At 43.6% G+C, this 21,328-nt stretch overlaps 8 protein-coding genes across 12 annotated transcripts in view; 5 read left to right on the plus strand and 3 right to left on the minus strand.

Annotated features, from left to right (window-relative positions):
• The window catches only part of RB195_023705 (uncharacterized protein), a gene marked incomplete at both ends in the record, with an annotated part of 48,128 nt that extends 47,167 nt beyond the window's left edge, over window positions 1–961 (minus strand). For both annotated transcript variants that reach the window (XM_064211226.1, XM_064211227.1), the window contains one exon: window positions 891–961. In XM_064211226.1, the coding sequence (XP_064067107.1) occupies window positions 891–961 (71 nt within the window). The remainder of the gene's footprint in view (window positions 1–890) is intronic.
• A 2,074-nt stretch (window positions 962–3,035) lies between these two features.
• Window positions 3,036–3,728, plus strand: RB195_023708 (uncharacterized protein; the record flags this gene model as incomplete). The annotated part of the gene is made up of 1 exon (XM_064211230.1): window positions 3,036–3,728. The coding sequence occupies one exon, from the start codon at window positions 3,036–3,038 to the stop codon at window positions 3,726–3,728; it is 693 nt and encodes a 230-aa protein (XP_064067111.1).
• A 63-nt stretch (window positions 3,729–3,791) lies between these two features.
• RB195_023709 (uncharacterized protein) lies at window positions 3,792–5,699 on the plus strand (the record flags this gene model as incomplete). Of its 2 annotated transcripts, none has more annotated exons than XM_064211231.1 (1): window positions 3,792–5,699. In XM_064211231.1, the coding sequence occupies one exon, from the start codon at window positions 3,792–3,794 to the stop codon at window positions 5,697–5,699; it is 1,908 nt and encodes a 635-aa protein (XP_064067112.1). The 2 variants fall into 2 exon arrangements, with proteins under 2 accessions (XP_064067112.1, XP_064067113.1); XM_064211232.1 differs by having other exon boundaries at window positions 5,067–5,699.
• Window positions 5,700–5,789: 90 nt separating this feature from the next.
• RB195_023710 (uncharacterized protein) lies at window positions 5,790–6,182 on the plus strand (the record flags this gene model as incomplete). Its single annotated transcript, XM_064211233.1, has 1 exon — window positions 5,790–6,182. One exon carries the CDS (start codon window positions 5,790–5,792, stop codon window positions 6,180–6,182), a length of 393 nt encoding a protein of 130 aa, XP_064067114.1.
• A 4,068-nt stretch (window positions 6,183–10,250) lies between these two features.
• RB195_023711 (uncharacterized protein) lies at window positions 10,251–10,861 on the plus strand (the record flags this gene model as incomplete). The annotated part of the gene is made up of 2 exons (XM_064211234.1): window positions 10,251–10,574; window positions 10,622–10,861. The coding sequence occupies 2 exons, from the start codon at window positions 10,251–10,253 to the stop codon at window positions 10,859–10,861; spliced, it is 564 nt and encodes a 187-aa protein (XP_064067115.1).
• A 1,255-nt stretch (window positions 10,862–12,116) lies between these two features.
• Window positions 12,117–12,593, plus strand: RB195_023712 (uncharacterized protein; the record flags this gene model as incomplete). Its single annotated transcript, XM_064211235.1, has 1 exon — window positions 12,117–12,593. The coding sequence occupies one exon, from the start codon at window positions 12,117–12,119 to the stop codon at window positions 12,591–12,593; it is 477 nt and encodes a 158-aa protein (XP_064067116.1).
• Window positions 12,594–13,441: 848 nt separating this feature from the next.
• Window positions 13,442–14,272, minus strand: RB195_023713 (uncharacterized protein; the record flags this gene model as incomplete). Its single annotated transcript, XM_064211236.1, has 1 exon — window positions 13,442–14,272. The coding sequence occupies one exon, from the start codon at window positions 14,270–14,272 to the stop codon at window positions 13,442–13,444; it is 831 nt and encodes a 276-aa protein (XP_064067119.1).
• On the minus strand, window positions 13,442–16,786 carry RB195_023714 (uncharacterized protein; the record flags this gene model as incomplete). Of its 3 annotated transcripts, none has more annotated exons than XM_064211238.1 (6): window positions 13,442–14,369; window positions 15,196–15,422; window positions 15,476–15,593; window positions 16,454–16,515; window positions 16,571–16,638; window positions 16,738–16,786. In XM_064211238.1, the coding sequence occupies 6 exons, from the start codon at window positions 16,784–16,786 to the stop codon at window positions 13,442–13,444; spliced, it is 1,452 nt and encodes a 483-aa protein (XP_064067117.1). The 3 variants fall into 3 exon arrangements, with proteins under 3 accessions (XP_064067117.1, XP_064067118.1, XP_064067120.1); XM_064211239.1 differs by having other exon boundaries at window positions 16,571–16,677; XM_064211237.1 differs by lacking the exon at window positions 13,442–14,369 and adding an exon at window positions 14,600–14,663 and having other exon boundaries at window positions 16,571–16,677.
• Between the last annotated feature and the right edge of the window lie 4,542 nt (window positions 16,787–21,328).

Genomic DNA, 21,328 nt, shown 5'->3' on the forward strand with positions numbered 1-21,328 from the left:
AAATCTGACCTCTAACCCTCTGTGTACGTCCATTTACATCACAAGTTGCATTTCTTCGACCCAAGCTAGACATTACTTCCCATATAGAACTCAAACGGATAAAAATTTTACGCTGTCTCCGTTGGTTGTTGCCAAAGATTCCACGCTCCCTTCAGGCAGTTGACCTTCCAGGTTGGGGGATTTGGCGACGGGCTGGAGGACAGCACCTTTTTGCAATAAATGGGAATCTTTCGCCATATAACAGTGCAGATTATATAGCTCGTACGATCCCAATGCGTACAGTCGAACGCCTGATTGCGTTTAGTTACAGCAGGGCCACCACGAACAAGTAGCAATCAGACTTGTATGCGCGGCCCCCCGCAACGAAGTATTGATACACCGATCGACCACATCGATTGTGCTGATTTTCGTCCGTTCTTGCTCTACATGCACCAAGAACTTGGCACCTGAGACCTCGACAACTGGTCCTTTTTCTTGTGTTTGCAGTTAATGGTGTTTCAACACACATTGACTACAAATACAAGAAAAAAGGATAAAGTCTTCCGCGTAAATCCACATGGTATGCGCCATTTACTTTTACCACAACTCGTAGTCGTTGAGGTTTTGGACCGAGTGGAGGCCTACACAGTGACTTGCGGGGGCCAACTGATGATCAAATCAGTTTTTTATCCTCCAAGACAAGCATGGTACCAATCTATGGAATCAGAAAGGATGAAGGGATTGGTTGGCACCAGGGCGACTTCGAACCATCGCTCGTGCAGCTACCTTTTACCGACTGCGCTACACCCACTACAAACATAGCAACCAGAAAACCAGCTCAGCAAAAATACCAACTCTATCGATTCATTGATTTCAGCACTTCTTTCACGGCTCAGTTAAGCCTTACCAACTGAGATTCCGACATATGACAACTACGAGCACTATCAGCATCCTCAGCTTTACCGACGTAATCAGTTAGCATAAAAGGAACAAATTTTTCTGTGAAGAGGAGTACTCTACGTAACAAATGCAAAAATAGGGAACGGTAAAGAGGCTCCTGTGTGTGCGTGGTGTGTTGCGCGTGTATGGTGCGCGTGTGTGTGGTGTGTGCGTGTATGGTGCGTGTGTGCCACCAAATTCGAAAAAGGGGGTGCCACGGGCCCGCCCGGCGTCGGATTGGTACCCCGGCGTAAGATAACTATAAAATGGGTTGCGACGGGTCCCGTGGCATCGACATGGTGCGACAATAACTTCGTGTGCATGTCGCTAAAGGCAAATGGGACGTTGCAGCCGTTTCATAGCCGTGGTCACTGGGCGGGTTGCTTCTCACCTTTATGACTCCTCCGCGTGTCTATTTCCTTTTTCGTTCGCTTCAAGTTGATACCATGGTTCCTCAGAAAGTGGAAACATGCATGCAAACAGCTGCTTAAATAGCAGCGAACAGTTTACATGATCCGACGTAGAACGTTATCTTTATCAGTAGGATGTCTTTCACGTCATTTTATGCCAAAACATCATTCTTTGATAACTGTGGGGCGAAAACAGGAGGAGAACCCATATTTCGAGTAATGCTTCTAAATTTCGTCTATAATATGTTGTTAAGGAGTGTTTGAAACTGAAGTTTGAAGGTTCTCCAAATGAAGAACTGACGAACTGAAGAACTTTGGAAAGAAGACTGTGAAATCTTTCGCTTTTAGTTATAATAAAAAAGGATGGAGGATTGTTAGAGATACACAAGTTCAATTTCACAGAAAATGGCACTAATATTAATTTTCGTTGCTCAGTGAAGGCGAGCGAAGCAAACACCGCAGAAAGTCTGAAGTCCGGCTTTACCCGGACGTTGAGAATGGTACTTAATAACACATGATATCCCGTGTGGTGGTCTACTGTGAGAGAGAAGAAGCAAATTTCGTTGCGATAATATCCTCAGGAAGTCTAGAAATTTTATTAAATGAACTCTTTTTATTCTAAGAGGTCAGTCTTACAGAAAATCTCTTTGTCATACCTCTATTTTCCATTCGGACAACTAACTTCTTATCACTTTTCTTCTGTTCTTATTTATTCACTTGTTTCACAAGAACCGACATTATTCGCAAGTTTCATGGGAACAAATTGGGCTAAAAAAAGCATGGGACTTACAGGATATAGAGCTGAAACGCTCCCTGTTTTCAGTGAGAATTTCCATACTTTCAACTTTCATACGTAACTTGAAGCTATTAGATGCTCTTTCTCTCATACTTCACGTCCCTTTTCCTTTTGGTGCTGTTAAAAATTTGAGATAATCTAACGTCACAATATTTCTCCTCAAAACTTCCATCAGAAGAGAAGATTTAAGTGGATGTTTCTTATTCTTCAAAACAACTTAGTAGCACGTAAAATAAATTCCAGCAGGTGATGCAGCGTATGATCAACGGTAAGTAGAGTCTATTAGTCTACAGCTGTTTAGGTAGCAACGCCGGTGAATCTCCATGGAATATACTCCATCGCTAATTGTCCAGGTATTTTGTTCGAAAACCTACAGAAGTCTTTTAACCCGCTGCCTTAACAAATATTCATCATAGATATATTCTTGCAAAACGATTACTACATTCGAAATTCGTGTACTCTAGAAAAGAACTTGGCAAAGTCCTATCCAGTAATAAAGTAAGGTGTATGGGAGGCCAAAGATGGATGGCGTGGATGGAGAGGTTGATTATCGTGTTCGTAATCAGCGTATGGATAGAATGCTGTATTTATTAGGCAGTATTCTGAGCGTATCAACATCAACGTATGTGGTCAGAATTCTGTGGGAATTTTAGGCGAGTTTTGCAGTAGTTCATATTTGTTACTTTTACATATTTATTTCATTTGCGGGGCCGCGTATACGAGTCTGATTGCTACCTGCACGTGGTGACCCTGCTTTAACTAAACGCAATCAGGCGTTCGAGTATACGCATTGGGAACGTACGAGCTATATAACCTGCACTGTTATATGGTGGCTCTGCTTTAACTAAACGCAATCAGGCGTTTGAGTTTACGCATTGGGAAGGTACGAGCTATATAACCTGCACTGTTATATGGCGAAAGACTCCCATACATTGCAAAAAGGTGCTGTCGTCCAGCACACCGCCAAAGCTCATAACCTGAAAGGTCAACTGCCTGAAGGGAGCATGGAATCTTTGGCAACAACCATTCGTTTCGTCACGCTGAACTGCCGAAGACCATCGAGTGAACTCCACCGAGGCGATCTATTCAGACTTTTGCGATATCTCTGTGCGCCTTTTGCTGCACTGCAGGAAACACGCATAAGGGATCGGCCCGTCATCAGCATCGAAAATTACACCATATACTGCGGTGATGCTGATGAGAACAAAGTAGGTGACTGCGCGATAGCTGTGAGCAACGATTATAAGAACCTGGTGGAGGAATTTGGCTCAACGTCGTCTAGATGCGCCTTTTTACGACTGCGGGATTGCGGAGGACGTAAACTCTGGATCGTAAGTGCTCACGCACCTACGGAAACCGCTGAGGACAACAGTAAGGACACCTTCTATGATGAACTCAATGCGTTGATGTTTAAAATACCAAGCCAGCAGGTGGTCATTGTCGGAACCGACGCAAATGCGAAGATAGGACTCGAAGAGCAATTCGATGTGCTAGGAAAATGGTATTATCCAGCGGAGCGCACGTCGGACAACGGTGACCGTCTGGTCGACTTGTGCGAACAGACGGGCCTCATCATCGCTTCCACGTTTAAGAGGAATCATTGATACCATCAGCTCACGTGGCAGGGGTCAACCCTTTTAACGCCTAAAGAGCAGCGCAAACGGAAGATGAGGACTCTTAAACTTCAGCTCGACTACGTTCTGGCGAGGAACATTCCTCAGCCAGGTATCCGAAAATCAAGAGCTGTTTGGGACGTCGCGTTCGACTCTGACCACCGTCCAGTTCTTCTCAGTTTCAAGATACGGTTCCACAAGAGAAACCGAAGAGTTCCTCTCCAACCGAAATTCGACATGGCAGGTCTGAAAGATGATGAATGCAGAAGAAAATTCCGAAAACGTGTGTCTATTCATGTTGGAGTACGGACCAGGAAGAAGCCTAGCGATGCGGATTCCTTCACAAAGTGCATCCAGAACGCTGCAAGGGAAACGCTCCCGGTTCTATTGCCGCGGAAGAAGTTTGCCTTTGCATCTGCAGAAACAAAATCCACATACAATTCTGTATGTGTCGCGCGCAGCGCTGGTGACTTCAACCAGGAAAAGCGTCTTAGAAGGAAGCTGCGTCGTCAACTGCAACAAGACCGCGATAACGAGTGGACGTCAAGAGCGATGAAGTTTGAGAAGGCGTGGGAGGACAGGAACTCGCGGAAAGCCTACGCTCTACTAAAACAGTATAGCTGCAAAATGAAAAGATGTTCCCATGTCCTCAACACTGCTAATGGGGTAGCTGTCGGTGAAGCAACCCTTCCAATTTGGAGAGAACACTTCAAGCTTTTGTTGAACCGGCTAGCACCGCCAGCTCCTGAACTTGAACACGTTCATATACCGACGTATGCGGTTAACGAGGAGCCACCGACCGAGTCGGAGGTCCTGGTCTGTATTCAGAAAATGAAGAATGGAAAATCTGGTGGAGACCACGGGATTAGCCCAGAAATGCTAAAATATCTTCCTCCGTCTGGGATTCGTGAGATGACAAAGATCATCCGTTCAATATGGATAAACGAAAGGATACCTGATTCGTGGAGACACGCTATCATAATTCCCCTCCACAAGAAGTTATCCGTCACGGACCCAAGGAATTATCGAGGAATCTCTTTGCTGCGTGTTATGTACAAGGTACTGGAGTGCATTATCCTGGACCGACTCATTAAACATCGCGAAGAAACAACGCGCGAGGAGCAAGCTGGCTTTCGTCCTGGCCGATCTACGATTGACCAGGTGTTCATCGTCAGGAGAGTGATCGAAATCTGGCAGCGGTATTCGAAGCCAATGCAACTAGCGTTTCTGGACTTTGAAGCCGCGTTCGACTCTCCTCACCGAGGCCGTCTTCTCAACGCGCTTCGCGCCGATGGAGTACCAGGAAAGTTCGTTCGTTTGCTTGATGACATGGATCAACGAACAACTGTTGCAGTTCGAACACCAGCCGGATTTAGAACACCGTTTGAAGTGGTAACTGGAGTAAGACAAGGGGCGGTGGCAGGACCCTTCCTGTTCAATTTCACCATCGACGACATTATGCGAAGAACAGTCGACCAGTGTCCTGCCGACATTGTCTTAGCACTATCAGGGTGCCCCTTGATTGATCTCGAGTACGCCGACGATGTTGTTATATTCGCGGAAAGCAGAACGAAACTTCAACATGTTGTCAACCTTGTGTCGAAGCTGGCTACAGCCTGTGGACTACGTCTACGCCCTGATAAATGCAAGCAGATGTGTGTCTCTTCGAGACCTCGAACGGGAATCAGGGTGGACGGACAACCGATAAAACTCGTCGATGAGTTCTGTTACCTGGGCTGTATGCTGAAGAACAACGGCAGCTACGAGAGAGATGTTCAGCAAAGATGCGCTAAGGCCACTTCTGCATTTAACTCCTTAACGAAATGTCTGTGGTCGACCCCCATCACCAACGAAGTCAAGCTGCGAGTCTACCTATCCGCAATTCGCCCCATCATGATGTACGGATCGGAGACTTGGGCAGCACCATCAACGGTTATGGAGAGGCTTGACTGCACGGAATGAAAGCTGCTTAGACGGCTACTTGGCTACTTTTGGCCTAGAGTATGCCACGATGAAGATCTTTACGCAGAAATTGATGTGGTTTACCGGCGGATGATACGTAGAAGATATCAACATCTTGCACCGCCTTCGAAAGCGGCTAAAGTAAATCGTCTTCGCTTCTTTGGTCATATATTAAGGAGACAGGCAGATCGCCTTGTTCAACGAGTTCTGAGGAGTTCGTCGGGTTCGAGCTGGAAGAAGCCACCTGGCCGAAAACGGAAGTTCTGGACTGAGGCGGTGAAAGAGGACCTGAGGACATTCGGCGTGGATAGGCAGTTCAGGCGAGACGTAAGGTTTCGCAGAATATGGAATAGCGACGAATGGATTGATTCTGTGCAAGCTCTCGCAGAAGATCGAGAAGGTTGCGCAGAGCTGTGTTCAAAGACGGCACACCTCGGCGAAGATGCGGGTAATCGCGTCAGGCGACATCAGCCCGCCGATTAAGTCAAGTAAGTCATTTCATTTGCGGAAATCATAAACGTAAAAAGGTGCTGATTTCAATGATAAATGGTTATTGTGAGATTAGTTATTCATTAAAATTAGGTCTTTAAATTACTGTTCGACTATGCCCTCCAACCACTGCAAAAGTGAGGGGAAGCATTTTGAAAAGGTAGAAATTGGGCTAAAGGCAGGATAGCACGAAATTGGCGGTGTTGGTTTCCAAGAAAGGATAGGGTTGTATGGTCTAGATTATGAGTGTGAGCGTGACCAATCTTGATTGTCTCTGGTAGTACCAAAAACTGTGTAGGAAACGGCCTTACGAATTTTCCTAGGGGCACTTTATAAGGCGCCCCAATCCTGTAGATGTGTCACGTCGGTGAGCGAGCGGACGACAAGTAATGAGGTTTCGACTGCAGAATATTCGAGTAGGACCAATTACAAGCATGATCAACACTCATGCTCGCAATGTACAGTGGAGTCAAAACGACATAGAGCATGGTGCAGTTTTTGAACTAGACTGTCGGCTTCAAGACGTGTGGTTGAGAACTTTCACGAAGATTGCGTTGACGTTATTTCCTCTGCTGTGCTCTCTATTTGCTTAACGCTTGATTTTCAAGAGGATTGACGAAGAAAGTGCTGACATTGTGGTTATTCACATGCAAGAAACAGGAGGAAAACAGTTGGTCATTCTTCTTACGCTCTAATCAGTAGTTTATCGATTAATTTCGCATGATGTGTTGGAAAGGATACATGTCTTCGTTGCAGCTTACTAGGTTGAGGTCTGCTGTCTTGTGGCCTCGTATTTCCACCCTGTATTACTTCACACAGCAGTTTTCAAGGTGTGTAGCCTAAAACACCTGCTTTTTGCTCCTTTTCTGCTTCCAATTAATTACTAATCTAGTGTAATCCTACTTGTCATTGTGAGATTCGATGTTCGTTAAAAAAATGCTAGGAAGAGATGTTTTTGGTGTGTGTGGCAGCCTGAAAAATAGGTCTCGGTTCTTAGACTTCGGAGCAATATTCGGATAGGTAGGAAGATCGAATTTCTCCTCTACCCTTCTTCTTACCACCAAGTTTTTGAGTGGTCGCGCTAGGCTTCGCCATCCGGCCCAATACTACTATTTCGAAGCTTTTAGATGGGCATTTTGCGCGGTGGATGAAAAGTTTCATTTACTTTGAAGGACAAATACAATGAAATTGATGCAGTCTTTCTTCTTACAACCGTGCTGTCCAATTTTATTTAGTTGATTTCGTGGCTCAGACTCGGTGCCTTGCGGCCCCACTCTTTAGTTTAACTAACGAACAAGCCTTGTCGCACAAACATTTGAAGTGCTAAATCGGGTATATATATACATATATATATATATATATATATATATATATATATATATATATATATATATATACATGTATATATATATATATACATGTATATATATATACATACATATATATATATGTATATATATATATGCGGTCTAATGCTCACCAAGCCTTTCATCCCTCCGGGGTCGATAAATTGGTTGCAGGCTTGACTGGGAGAATAAAAACAGACTCGACACATCGTCTAGCCCCCGCAGCTCATTCTATAGGCCAGTTACACGTTAATAAACCTCAAACGATTCTGAATTGAAGTGAACGTGGGGGACGCAACCCAAGTGGACATATATATATATATATATATATATATATATACATATATATATATATATATATACATGTATATATGCAGCGAAGAATGGTGCTAGCAAGGGTCCTCGATCTTCACTGCACCACTTCGAGCGCAGCCGCTTACGCATGTTCACGTCGTTTTGTCCCTACTATACACCTAACGCTCTTGTATTTTGTGGTATGCTGCCTTTAAAAGATCTATCTTTTCATCACGGGAAGTGATATGTTGCAGGATCAACATTGTGCGAGAAATCAAAATTTTTGCTCGCTCGATTTCAAAGCGAAGAGGGTGATTTATCTGAGTTCTTTGAATGATGGATCATAGTATCCCACTTACCATCAGAAAACTATTTATAAAGGAAGAAAATTTATGAAGACTTGAAGAATCAAAGATGTTTTCATATTTCAACTTCGTTGTATAAGCGGAAATTCCAAGAAATTTCAAGTCAGAATAACTCTCACTTTCTCATCTCTTGCGTAACGAATGATAACCCTCAGACCGGAGGAGTCGATCCTTGGCTATCCTTCGTTAGTGTTACTGTTCACAGGCAGTGTTTGACAACGGATGATGAACTCGCACCAAATGGCCAATAAGTTCTCCAACAAAGGATAAAAAGTAGAAACCAGTACAACTATAAATCACAAAGATTTTTTGTTGCTGTAGTAAAGCAAAAAGAATGGGATCGTCACGTCACCCCATCGCCTATGCGTTCCGAACGGACCTTCTCGGGTGAAGTTCTGTAATCCACGAGGGAGCCCTAATGTATCGAGAACAGTTATTTTGGAAGTTTTGATACGTGTTCTGAGGATATAACTGTGTTATGATTCACGCTGCTGCGCAAACATTCCACAGTGAAAAGCGCTGAGCAATACAGCCCTGGACAATTATATTTTTTTAAAATATGGATACAACAACGATGTTATCGCGTTCACGGAGTCGTGACTCAAGAAAATCGTAAGTTGAAAATTGTAATGTCAAGGGCATAAAACACGACTAGAACATGTTCTATGTGGTTACAATAATACTTTGTGTAGTGAAGCCGAAAAATAAACTTCCGGACGTTTTTAGATAGTCCAATGAAGTCTACCTTCGCACTGGTAATATAATAAAAAGGATTCGGACCATGCTTTGCTTATAGAAATTCTGAGATACGGCAGAATCTATAGAGTACCTCTTGCTACAGACGTAGGAGCAACTGGTACAACTGTGGTTTTAGCAACCGTTAATTGCGAACAAGATAATCATCCTGAGTGAAAACATCGATTTTTATTGTCTTGTTGATTTCTATGTGCTTCTTCCCTAAGTTCAGTGAAAGACTGCAAAGGGACTTTAAGACATGCTGATTACCAACAGGACAACTGACTTAGGTGGAAATTTTGTTTTGTTGATTTCCACATTTCCATTGTAGCTTATTGTAAGAGCTAAAATCTTGTGGGTATGTTCATGTAAGCCAAATATTCTAACTCGCTAATATGGTCACACTAGTCTAGATTTAGCCACCCACCAGCAGGAGACGTAAACGAATTGCACCCTAGTTGACTTCGAAATCTTCAGATGTTTTACTGTTAACCTATTGTCGCCTCATTCAGCACCTGTGCTCCTCTACAACTAATCCGAACTACGTTTTCCAGGTGAGGAAATGATCTCCATTCTAAAAACCAGAACTGGCAACAATCTCAAGTTAGAAGCTTCGCCTCATGTATGCTCCACTATGCTACTTTTACCAGAAAACTTTAAATATTGGTGGATTTGAATAGCCAAATTTTCAAGAAACGTCGAAGAATGGAAATAAATCCATTGAGAAAAATATAAGAGTAGTTGTACATGATTTCGAAAAAAAAAAACTGATTTACGTGAAATTCAGCGTTGTGATCTGCTTCACGAAGTGCTGCACTACGACGTTCATATATACAAATCTATTGCTACTTAAAAATGTTACTTTCAGTGATCATAAAAAGGATAAGGATAAAGTCACCGGTGTGTCAATCCACTTGGGATGCGCCAACGCGTTTTACTGCAACTCGTAATCGTTGAGGTTTTTGGAACGCGTGTTGGCCTATACAATGCTGCTGCAAATCCTACCTCACGCCTCAAAGCGGCGCAGCGGTAACCTTGGCCGTCGGACAGCTATGGTGATAAGACTTCGTCTCGGCAGGTTCAGCTATGCCACAAAGGTGTCCGGCTAGTAGCCCGGTACTTGGACCAAGGCAACAGTGCAGCTACATGAGGAGGTAGTACGACGATTCCGGTGCCAGGCTGCTAGCTTGCTAGTGCGACAAGCCGACCGAGGACAACACCCCCGTCGCGTCATACTGCTAATGTCTACTATGTGTTCTTTAGAAGCCAGGGCGTCCCCCAGAAGCGACGCGCATTGTCCTCGCCCGGGCAATGTGGCAAATATGCAAGGGCTACCGGCTAGAGGACGGAACCGGCCAAAGAAGTTAGTCCGCCATCGCCAACACCATCCTGACAACACTTACGTTGGGACGCTTACCGGAAGAAGTCGTGAACTGGCAGACAATCTCAGAAAACGCGGTGTTGACTTATGCTGTGTACAGGAGACTCGCTGGAAAGACTCCAAGTCAAGGGAATTAGGCGATGGCTACAAGCGCATCTACCACGGCACATCAAATCGTAATGGTGTTGGTATCATACTGAACGAAATGTTTAGAAACAGCGTCACAACGGTGGATCGACTATCGGACCGCCTGATGGCTGTAAAAGTACTCACAGAAGTGGAATTGCGAGTTGTCCTGCTTATACACTACAGGTAGGATGTAGTGAAGAAGAGAAGGCGTGCTTTTGGGAAGATCTGGAGCAGTACGTCCTACCTCTGGAAGGTGAAGAAGTACTTCCAATTGGAGGAGACTTCAACGGACATGTCGGTTCTCGGAAAGACGAGTTCGAGAGTTGTCATGGAGGATATTGCTATGGAGCTCGTAACGAGGACGGGTTGCGAATCTTGGAGTATACTGTTGTAAGCGACTTGATCACTGCTAACACGCAGTAACGGAAAAGAAAATCGCATTTAATCATGTACACCAGCGGCGGTCGTGAAACACAAATAGATTTTTGGATGTTACGCCGACCAGATCGCCGACTCTTGCAGGATTCAAAAGTCATCCCTGAAGTCGGCTTGAAGATCGGGGCGCTTACCTAGCGGCGAAGAGGGGGGCTAAGAAGGCAGTCTCCAAGGGGAAGTCGAACCGCTACAAGGCTGTGTACGACAAGCTTGATACCAGAGAAGGCAACCGGACAGTGTATCGTTTATTGATCCTGGATCAGTTTTTACCAATTACTACAGTCGAAGTCAGTGCTGCCCTCGCAAAAATAAAGTCGAACAATGCAACCGGTCCTGATAACATACCTAGTGGTGTCTGGAAGCTGCTAGGCTATCGAGGGTCCGTGTGGCTCGCAACTCTATTTGACAAGATCGTTGCAGAAGGACGGACTCCACACGTTTGGCAAACTTCCGTGACCATGCCTATCTGGAAAAAGAAAGGGGACATTGCAGACTGCACTTCATACAGGCCTATACGACAGCTGTGCCATACGATGGTTTTTGAGCACGTCCTGGAAGTTCGTCTGAGGAAGATTGTCCTTTCATTTTTTTCAAGATTTCATTCAACCAGTGCGGCCTTGTGAAGGACTGCAGTATTATAGATGCTGTCCATGCTGTTGGCATCTTCATGGAGGAACATCGAGAGAAGAACCGCGGTGTGCTCTCTTGCTCTTCTTAATCTCGATAAAGCTTTCGACCGTGTCCTACATGAGCTGTTATGGATGTCCATGAGGTCCCATAGAGTACCAGAGGAATATGTGCAGTGGACGAAGCTGCTTTATGCGAAGCCTACCAGCGTTGTACGGTGAACAAGCAGGCCATTCCATGTAGAAGTAGGGGTTCTTCAAGGTTTATCACTCACCCCCGCTGTTCATCCTCTGCATGGACACGATAACGAAGGGAATCCGGAAGCAGCATCCGTGTACTCTACTCTTTGCCAACGATGTCATGCTCGTGTCGAAGTCTCGAGAAGATCGTCAAAAACAAGTACAGTCCTGGAACAATTGGCTGCAGCAACATGGATTGCGCTTCAATGTATCACGAACTGAGTACATGGAGTGCGGACCAAGGATAGAGTAAAGTTCAATTCGCGTTGATGGCACCGAATTAAACAAAGTGGACTGTTTCAAGTGAAGTGACTTACACAGGCGACATTGATCAAGAAGGTCGAGCACGTGTTAATGTGGCATGGATAAAATAGAAAATGGTAACAGGCGTACTGTGCGACAAGAAAGTCCCTGTTCGACTGAAGTCGAAGATTTACAGGACGGTTGTGCGTCCTGTTGCCCTTTTCGGATGCGAGTGCTGGCCGACGACGAAAGCCTTGGAAAGAGTGTTGTACGCCATGGAGATGCGGATGTTGAAGTGTACAATAGGTGTAACGCTAAAAGACAAAGTATCCAACGACACTGTACGCTCCATCTTCGGCGCCATCCCGATAACTGAGAAGATGAAGGAGGCGCGACTGAGATGGTTTAGGCACGTCTTCTGGGGAGAGGAAAATTCTATTGCCAAAACCGCCCTGAAGCTCGACGTTTCAGGCGTGAGGACGCGCAGGAGGCCAAAGATTCGCTGGTTGGACCGTGTGAAGCTGGATGCGCGTTTGTGTACGGCTGATGCAATGGATAGAACCAAATGGAAGACAAGAAGCAGAAAGGCGGACCCTGCAGCAACGCGGTAAAAACGCCACGAAGAAGAAGTTGGCCAATACAATGACTTGCGGGGTCCACCCGATGATCAAGTCAGTGTTTTTATCATAGGTGTGATGGGGAGAAGCCGGACCCTCTTCAGGTGAAGGGGGTTTAGCTCATAGGGTGCAGCTCAAGTGAAGGGGGTGATTTCGCCAACCGTTTAAATGTGAAGGAGGTCCCTTCCCCAACCGTTCAAAAGTGAAGTGGGTCAGAGCACTGGCTCCGACTATCGCATCTAGGTTTTTATCCTCCCAGAGAAGTCTGCTGCCAATTTGACCCCGGAGAGATGAAAGGCTCGGTTCGCACTAGGGCGGTTTCGAACCATAGTGTGGCTACAACGGACCTCTAGCCGAGTACGCTACACCCGCCACAATCGCATAAATCCAAGAGATTTTTAAACAGCTTAGGATTTTGCATGTTTTATAGCATTTCCTTTTATAGGAATTATTTAACACAATCAAAAAATTTCGAATTTGGATGTCGATATTTTTCGAAGAGAAAAACGTTGGTTGTCTGTACGGATGAAGGTAGATAACTCAGAAAAGTTGTTTCATAGCTGGTAGCCTTCAAGTGTTTACCAACAAAAGAACGCCCTTCACACTTCGGTGACGATATTTTGAAGTCAGCATTGGAGCAAAATCCACATCGAATAAACAGCGGGAGAGTTAGCTGTTAATGACTCAACCTAATGATAATGTCCGTTGATTCCTCTTTCAAAGTCACATCTCTCGAACGGAATCTGACATAATAATTTCCTGCCCGATCGGTCATCAATCCTTCACCATCAAACCGCATATTTTTTTAACTCTATTTTTGAACGCAACACTACTTCTTCTTCCTAGCGTTTGTCCCGCGTTGTTGCAGGGTCCGCTTTTCTGCTTCTTGTCTTCCATTTGGTTCTATCCATTGCATCAGCCGTACACAAACGTGCATCTATCATATCCAGCTTCACACGACGACGGTCTAACCAGCGAATCTTTGGCCTCCCGCGCGGCCTCACTCCTGAAACGTCGGGCTTCAGAGCGGTTTTGGCAACAGAATCTTCCTCCCGCCGCAATACGTGACCAAACCATCTCAGGCGCGCCTCCATCTTCTCAGTTATCGGGACGACACCGAAGATGGAGCGCACAGTGTCGTTGGATACTTTCTCTTTTAGCGTTACACCTATCGTCCACCTCAACATCCGCATCTCCATAGCGTGCAGCACTCTTTCCAAGGCTTTCGTTGTCGGCCAGCACTCGCATCCGTAAAGGGCAACAGGACGCACAACCGTCCTGTAGATCTTCGACTTCAGTCGAACAGGGACTTTCTTGTCGCATAGTACCCCTGTTGCCATTTTCCATTTCATCCATGCAGCATTAACACGTGCTCGACCCTCTTGATCAATGTCGCCTGTGGAAGTCACTTTGGATCCAAGGTACTTGAAGCAGTTCACCTTGTTTAATTCGGTGCCATCAACACGAATTGAACCATCCTCTATCCTGGGTCCGCACTCCATGTACTCAGTTTTTGATGTGTTGAGGCGCAATCCATATTGCTGCAGCTGATCCTTCCAAGACTGCACTTGTTTCTGAAGATCATCTCGAGACTCCGACGCGAGCATGACATCGTCGGCAAAGAGTAGAGTCCACGGATGCTGCTTCTGGATTTCCTTCGTTATCGTGTCCATGCACAGTATGAACAGCAGAGGTGAGAGGGATGAACCCTGATGAACCCCTACTCGTACAGGGAATGGCCTGCTTGTTCCAACAGCACATCGTACAACGCTGGTAGGCTTCGCATAAAGCAGCTTCGTCCACCGCACATATTCTTCATATTATTCAACGCAACACTACTACCTTGTGCAAATTCCCAAATCATCACATAGCGATACTGTATTTTTGATTCTCCATCTTCAAGGTAAACAAACATTAATTAAGCGTAACGTACAAAACCTAGGCTGCTGTCTAAAGACTAGTAGAAGTTCTGTCTGTGTAGCGATAACGAAAATCCCTTGTTAGGGTAACTCATTGCATGCGTGAACAATAACAATACCATAAATGGCTTGCTTGTAGTCGTACCTGAGTGGGAGTTATCTATGATTCAACCTGATGTATAGACATACACATATGTTACATAATTTACCAGTGGAGTTTTCAGACAAGCGCGGCATTATGAGTCATAACGAGGGGCACTTGCATATACATTATTATTCCAGATATTACGAAATCCGGACCGAAGTACGCGGATTAATTGCAATATAACGTAGAAAAGGAAGATATTTGCTCCACGAATTTGCAACAAAACCAGCATAAAACTAAGGCTCGAAGCGGAGCGGATGATATCGTGTAGATATCTTACTGCCACTCATCTTTGCAGTTGGCCATGGTCCTACCTCGACTCCAACCGCTGTCTCCACCGCACCGCTTCGAGTGCAGCCGCTTACGCAACTGTCTGTCTGTGCTTCATGTCGTTTTGACCCGAATATACTTCCAACTTACTCAGAATTACAAACTATGACCAATTCCTACAATATTCTTCGGTCCACTAGTTTTTTTTTACAATCTCTCCGGATGAGGTCATGAGTAAATAAATCAAATATCACATACTCACATATTGTTCATTTTCCAACGTGTTTGCATATATCCTTTTCGACTCCATTTAAAAGTTGGCCAGAAGTGCTTCGGAAACTTTCTTTTAATAATAAGTGGAGAGGATTCTAGCCCTTCGAGGTTAATATTCACTCCTCTCTCAACTGGTACGTAAACAGAAGATGAGAAATTGAACTGTGACACCAAACCAATAGATCCAGCTTTGACGAGAACAACACATCCCAATGCCTAGGAATCGACAAGATTATCATGCAGAAATGCAAAAAAGGAGATAAACCCACGGTGAAATCGGGTGCTTCATGATCCAAATCTAGATATGTTTGCACTGCAGGATACATATGCATTCGTGAAGCAAGTTCATCAATAAGCTTCGGTACTTGCCAAGCACATTCAACATAGCTGAAAACAAATTTTCGTAGCTGTCACAGAAATTATGGAATCTCAAAAAGTAGTTTTTCCTTGCAGTAACGACAAACAGTATAGTAGGGTCAACATGAACATGAACATGGTGCAGTTGCGTAAGCGGCTGCGCTCGAAGCGGTGCAGTAAGGATCGAAGGTGGACCCTTGCTAGCACCACGCAGTTCGCGGTGGTTCCACTTCGATTCCAACCTTGTTCTCCACTGCGCCACTTCGAGCGCAGCCTTTTAAAGGCATCACCCATCGAACTTGAGGTGGTACGGATTTCAGGTGGAGTATTCGTATACGGGATAGCAGATTATGGAGAAGGGTGTGATTCCGTCCATTTCTTCCTAATTCCTAATTGCCCCGGAACATGCGGCGCGTGCACGAGGATGGCAGGTTCCAATCGAACTCGTAGAAAATTGTGCGCCGGAACGCTCGAAGCCGTATTTTCCGGGCCATTTTCTAGGGAAGAATCGAACGGGATCATCCTTCTCTCAACAATCTACGATCCCGTATACGAATACTCCACCGGAAAACCGTACCACTCCAGATTCGCTGGGTGATGCCTTTAAGCAGCTGCACAGTGCTTCATGCCGTTTTGACCCTACTTTTCGAAGTGGTGAGGATCGAGAGAGGACCCTTGCTTGCATCATTCTCCGCCGCAATATATATATATACATATATGTATGTATGTATGTATGTATATATATATATATATATATATATATATATATATATACATGCAGACAGCAGACCTCAACCTAGTAAGCTGCAATGAAGACATGTGGTCTCTTCAATGCATCATACGAAATTAATCGATGAACTACTGATTAGAGCGTACGATGAATGACCAACTGTTTTCCTCCTGTTTCTTGCATGTGAATAACCACAATGTCAGCACTTTCTTCGTCAATCCTCTAGAAAAACAAGCGTTAAGCAAATAGAGAGCACAGTTGGGGAAATAACGTCAACCTCCGTAAAAGTTCTCAACCACACGTCTTGAAGCTGACAGTCTTGTTCAAAAAGTGATCCAACATTTGCTGTAACAAGCAAGACCCTTCCTAACCGACAAGCCATGACTGGAGTAGAACCAAATCGAACTGAAACTGCACAACGAAGTCCATTTCTTAGTCGCAAACCTCGCGCAGTCATCAGTGAAACGTGAGCAAAGTGCCGAGTGCGGAACATCTGCTCGAAAACTCGCCACAATCGTAGCGACGCCGGCTCAAGCGTGCGGAAATCCACCCCTTCGCACGCCACGTTAGGCGTGAGATATATTGTTTTGTGTGTGACGCGGCACATAACACACAGGCCCGACATGAGAATATTTCCGAGTTTTGGCTGTCATCAGTAGCGACCAGGCGTGGTTTCCTTGCGCATTACAACTTATTTTGTGTACATTCATTGTAAAGAACTGAATAATCAGTACTTCTCACGTCCGACCTTTTCTCCCTGGCAATTTTCCTTTTGAACGGGGATATTAGCTGTCTAATTCCACGAATTTTAGACACCAGTGACAATTATGCTCTAAGTGCACATTCTCGCTCTGTTGGTAGATGACTGCTTCAAAACGACAAGCCATCAAAACACAGTAGAGGCGCAGGTTTTGTTTTGGACGTCGCGTCGCGGCCATGCGAAGTTATGTTTATGCTTCATTTTCTGTCGTTTCTTCGATGTCGTTCTTCTCATCAGTCTAGCTTCGCTTTCTATACGCTATTGCTCCTTTTCAAATGTACTGCTACGTTGCTTATGTCAAAGAGATGTGTTTCTTGTATAAACTCCCGTTGTTTTCTCTTCATCTTTGCATTTCAGCTTCTGTCGTCTCTTCAGAGTCGTTCTCTACGTAAATGTAGCTTTACTTTCGATACATTACTGCTCTCAACTCAAGTTTATTGCCGTGTTTCTTACATTTAACAGGTATCTTTCTTCTATAATCTCATGTTGTTTTCTTTTCATGGCTTTACGTTTTTATCTTCTCTTGTTTCTTCAGAGTCGTTCCATACATCAGCCTGTCTAGAGGCGACAGAAGATAAAATTTAGAGTTTGAAAGAAAAGAACAGAAGTTTGTAGAAGAAATGTACATTTTAAATATAGGCAACGTAGCTGTGAAAAGTTGGAGGAACAGCAATGGCGTATCGGAAGTAAAGATAGACTGGTGTAAGGAACGACTCTGATGAAACGAGAGAGGATAAAAACGGAAAGCCATGAGAAGAAAACAGCAGAAGTTTATAGAAGAATATATATATATATATATATCATGATATATAATAATGAGCTTAGTCCTTGTGTGTTTTTATCTGTGTGTCACGAAATTCGAAAAAGGGGGTGCGGCGGATCCACCCGGCGTCGGATTGGTGCGCCGGCGCCAGATACCTATAGAAAGGGTTGTAACGGGTCCACCGGCGTCAGATTGGCGCGCCGGCGCCAGATATCCATAAAATGGGGTGCGACGGGTCCACCGGCGTCGGATTGTCGCGCCGGCGCCAGATAGCTATAATATGGGGTGCGACAGCTATAATATGGGTAATACGGGTCCATCGGCATCGGATTGGTGTGCAATAACTTCTTGTGTATGACGCAAAAAATAGATGGTTTCAGCTGTTTCATAGCCGTGGCCACTGAGCGCTTTGCTTTTCACCTTTATGACTCCTCCGCGTGCCTATTTCCTTCTTCGTTCGCCTCAAGTTTGTAGCATGCCGCTTTCAGAAAGTGGAAGCACGCATGCAAACGACTGCTTAAATAGTAGCAAGATGTTTATGTGGACTGACGTGGAACGTTATCTTTATCAGTAGGATGATATCTTTCATGTCATTTTATGCCAAAACATCATTCTTTGATAACTGTTTATAGAAAACAGGAGGAAAACCCATATTTCGCGCGATACTTTTAAATTTTGCCTATAACATATTGATAAGGAGTGTTTGAAACTGAAGTTCCAATGCTCTCCAAATGTAGAACTGACGCGTTCAGAAAGAAGATTATGAAATCTTTTGCTTTTAGTTACAATATAAAAGAGAAAGAAAGATTGTTGGAGATACACAAGTTCAATTTCATAGAACTAATAAAACTGATATTGATTTATTTGGTCAGTGAGGACGAGCGAAGCAAACACCACAGAATTCTGAAGTCCGGCTTTAGCCGGACGTTCAGACTGGTATATATATATATATTATATATATATATATATATATATATGTATATATATGTATACATATATATATATTTATATATACCAGACTTTCGGTGATTTTAGCTTCGCTCCCCTTCACTGATCAATGAAAGTTAATAGTAGTGGTGTTTTCTGTAAAATTAGATTTGTGTTTTTTAACAACGCTTTTCTTCTCTACTTTATATTATAAATTAAGGCGAAAGATTACGGAGTTTTCCTTCTAAACGCGTCAATTCTCCATTTGGAGAATATTCGACCATCAGCTACAAACACTCCTTCGATGCCAGAATAATATAGATACAATTTGAAAGCATTACTCGAACTATGGGTGTTCCTCCTGTTTTCCTCCAACAGTTATCACAGAATGATGTTTTAACATAAAATAACGTGAAAGACATCATCCTACTGATAAAGATAACGTTCCACGTCAAATCACATAAACATTTTGCTACTATTTAAGTAGCCAGTTTCTGAGAACGGCATGCTACAAACTTGAGGCGAAAGAAGAAGGAAATAGGCACACGGAAGTAGTCATAAAGGTGAAGAGCAAAGCGCCAAGTGGTTACGGCTATGATACGGCTGCAACCATTTACCTTTTGCGTCATGCACACTAATTTATTGCGCTCCAATGACCGGGTCCACCGACGCCGGTGGATCCGTCGCACCCTATATTATAGCAATCTGGCGCCGTTGGACCCGTCGCACGCTCTTCTATAGGTATCTGGCGCCAGCGCACCAATCTGGCGCCGGTGGACCCGTCTCACCCCTTTCTATAGGTATCTGGCGCCGGTGGACCCGTCCCACCTCCTTTTAGAGGTATCTGACGCCAGCGCACCAATCTGGCGCCGGTGGACCCGTCGCACCTTCTTCTATAGATATCTGGCGCCGGTGGGCGAGCGTCCGTCGCGGTCGAATTTGTGCGTACTTCAGACTTTCTGTGTTGTTTGCTTCGCTCGCCTTTTCAATAATCAACGAAAATTAATATTAGTGTTATTAGTTCTATGAAATTGGACTCCAGCAATCTTTCTTCCTTTTTTATATTACAACTATAAGCGAAATATTTCATAGTCTTCTTTCTAAACGCGTCAGTTCTACATTTGGAGTACATTCGAACTTCAGCTTCAAACACTCCTTATCAATATATTATAGACAAAATTTAAACGTATCACGCGAAATATGGGTTTTTCTCCTGTTTTCTATAAACAGTTATCAAAGAATGATGTTTCGACATAAAATGAAGTGAAGGACATCATTTTACTGATAAAGATAACGTTCCACGTCAGATCACATAAACATCTTGCTACTATTTAAGCACCCGTTTGCATGCGTGTTTCCACTTTCTGAGAGCGGCATGCTACCAACTTGAGGCGAACGAACAAAGAAATAGATACGCGGAGGAGTTATGAAGGTGAAAAGCAGCGCGCCCAGCGGCCACGGCTATGAAACAGCTTTATCCACTTGTCTTTTGCGACATGCACGCGAAGTTATTGCGCACTATTTCAATGCCGCGGGACCCTCTCACCCCAAGTTATAGCTATCTGGCGCCAGCGCGAAAATCCGACGCCGCTGGACCCGTTTTACACCATTTTATAGCTTTCTGGCGCCGGCACATCAATCCAATCACACCAATCCGGCAGACCCGTCACACCCCCTTCATATAGGAATCTGGCGCCGGTGGACCCGTCGCACCCGCTTCTATAGTATGAGTGGACCCGTCGCACCCCTTTTAAAGGGCATCCCCCCCCGGGGGACCCCCCCCCCCCCCTTTTTATATCTGACGCCGGTGGACCCGTCGCACCCCTTATAGGCGGCCCCGGCCCCCCCCCCCCCTTCCCCCCCCCCCCCCCCCCCCCCCCCCCCCCACCCCCCCCCCTTAACCCCACCCCCAATACCACCCTCTCCGCCCCCCCCCACCCCCCCCCCCCCCCCTCTTTTCCTACCCCAAAAAAAAAACACACCCCCAACCAAAAAAAAAAACAAACAAAAACAAAAAAAACACCAAAAAAACAAAAAAAAACAAAAAAAAACAAAAAAACCAAAACACACAAAAACAAAAAAAAAAAAAAAAAAAAAAAAAAAAAAAAAAAAAAAAAAAAAAAAAAAAAAAAAAAAAAAAAAAAAAAAAAAAAAAAAAAAAAAAAAAAAAAAAAAAAAAAAAAAAAAAAAAAAAAAAAAAAAAAAAAAAAAAAAAAAAAAAAAAAAAAAAAAAAAAAAAAAAAAAAAAAAAAAAAAAAAAAAAAAAAAAAAAAAAAAAAAAAAAAAAAAAAAAAAAAAAAAAAAAAAAAAAAAAAAAAAAAAAAAAAAAAAAAAAAAAAAAAAAAAAAAAAAAAAAAAAAAAAAAAAAAAAAAAAAAAAAAAAAAAAAAAAAAAAAAAAAAAAAAAAAAAAAAAAAAAAAAAAAAAAAAAAAAAAAAAAAAAAAAAAAAAAAAAAAAAAAAAAAAAAAAAAAAAAAAAAAAAAAAAAAAAAAAAAAAAAAAAAAAAAAAAAAAAAAAAAAAAAAAAAAAAAAAAAAAAAAAAAAAAAAAAAAAAAAAAAAAAAAAAAAAAAAAAAAAAAAAAAAA

Source organism: Necator americanus, chromosome X (genome assembly GCF_031761385.1).
Source record: "Necator americanus strain Aroian chromosome X, whole genome shotgun sequence".
NCBI lineage: Eukaryota > Metazoa > Nematoda > Chromadorea > Rhabditida > Ancylostomatidae > Necator > Necator americanus.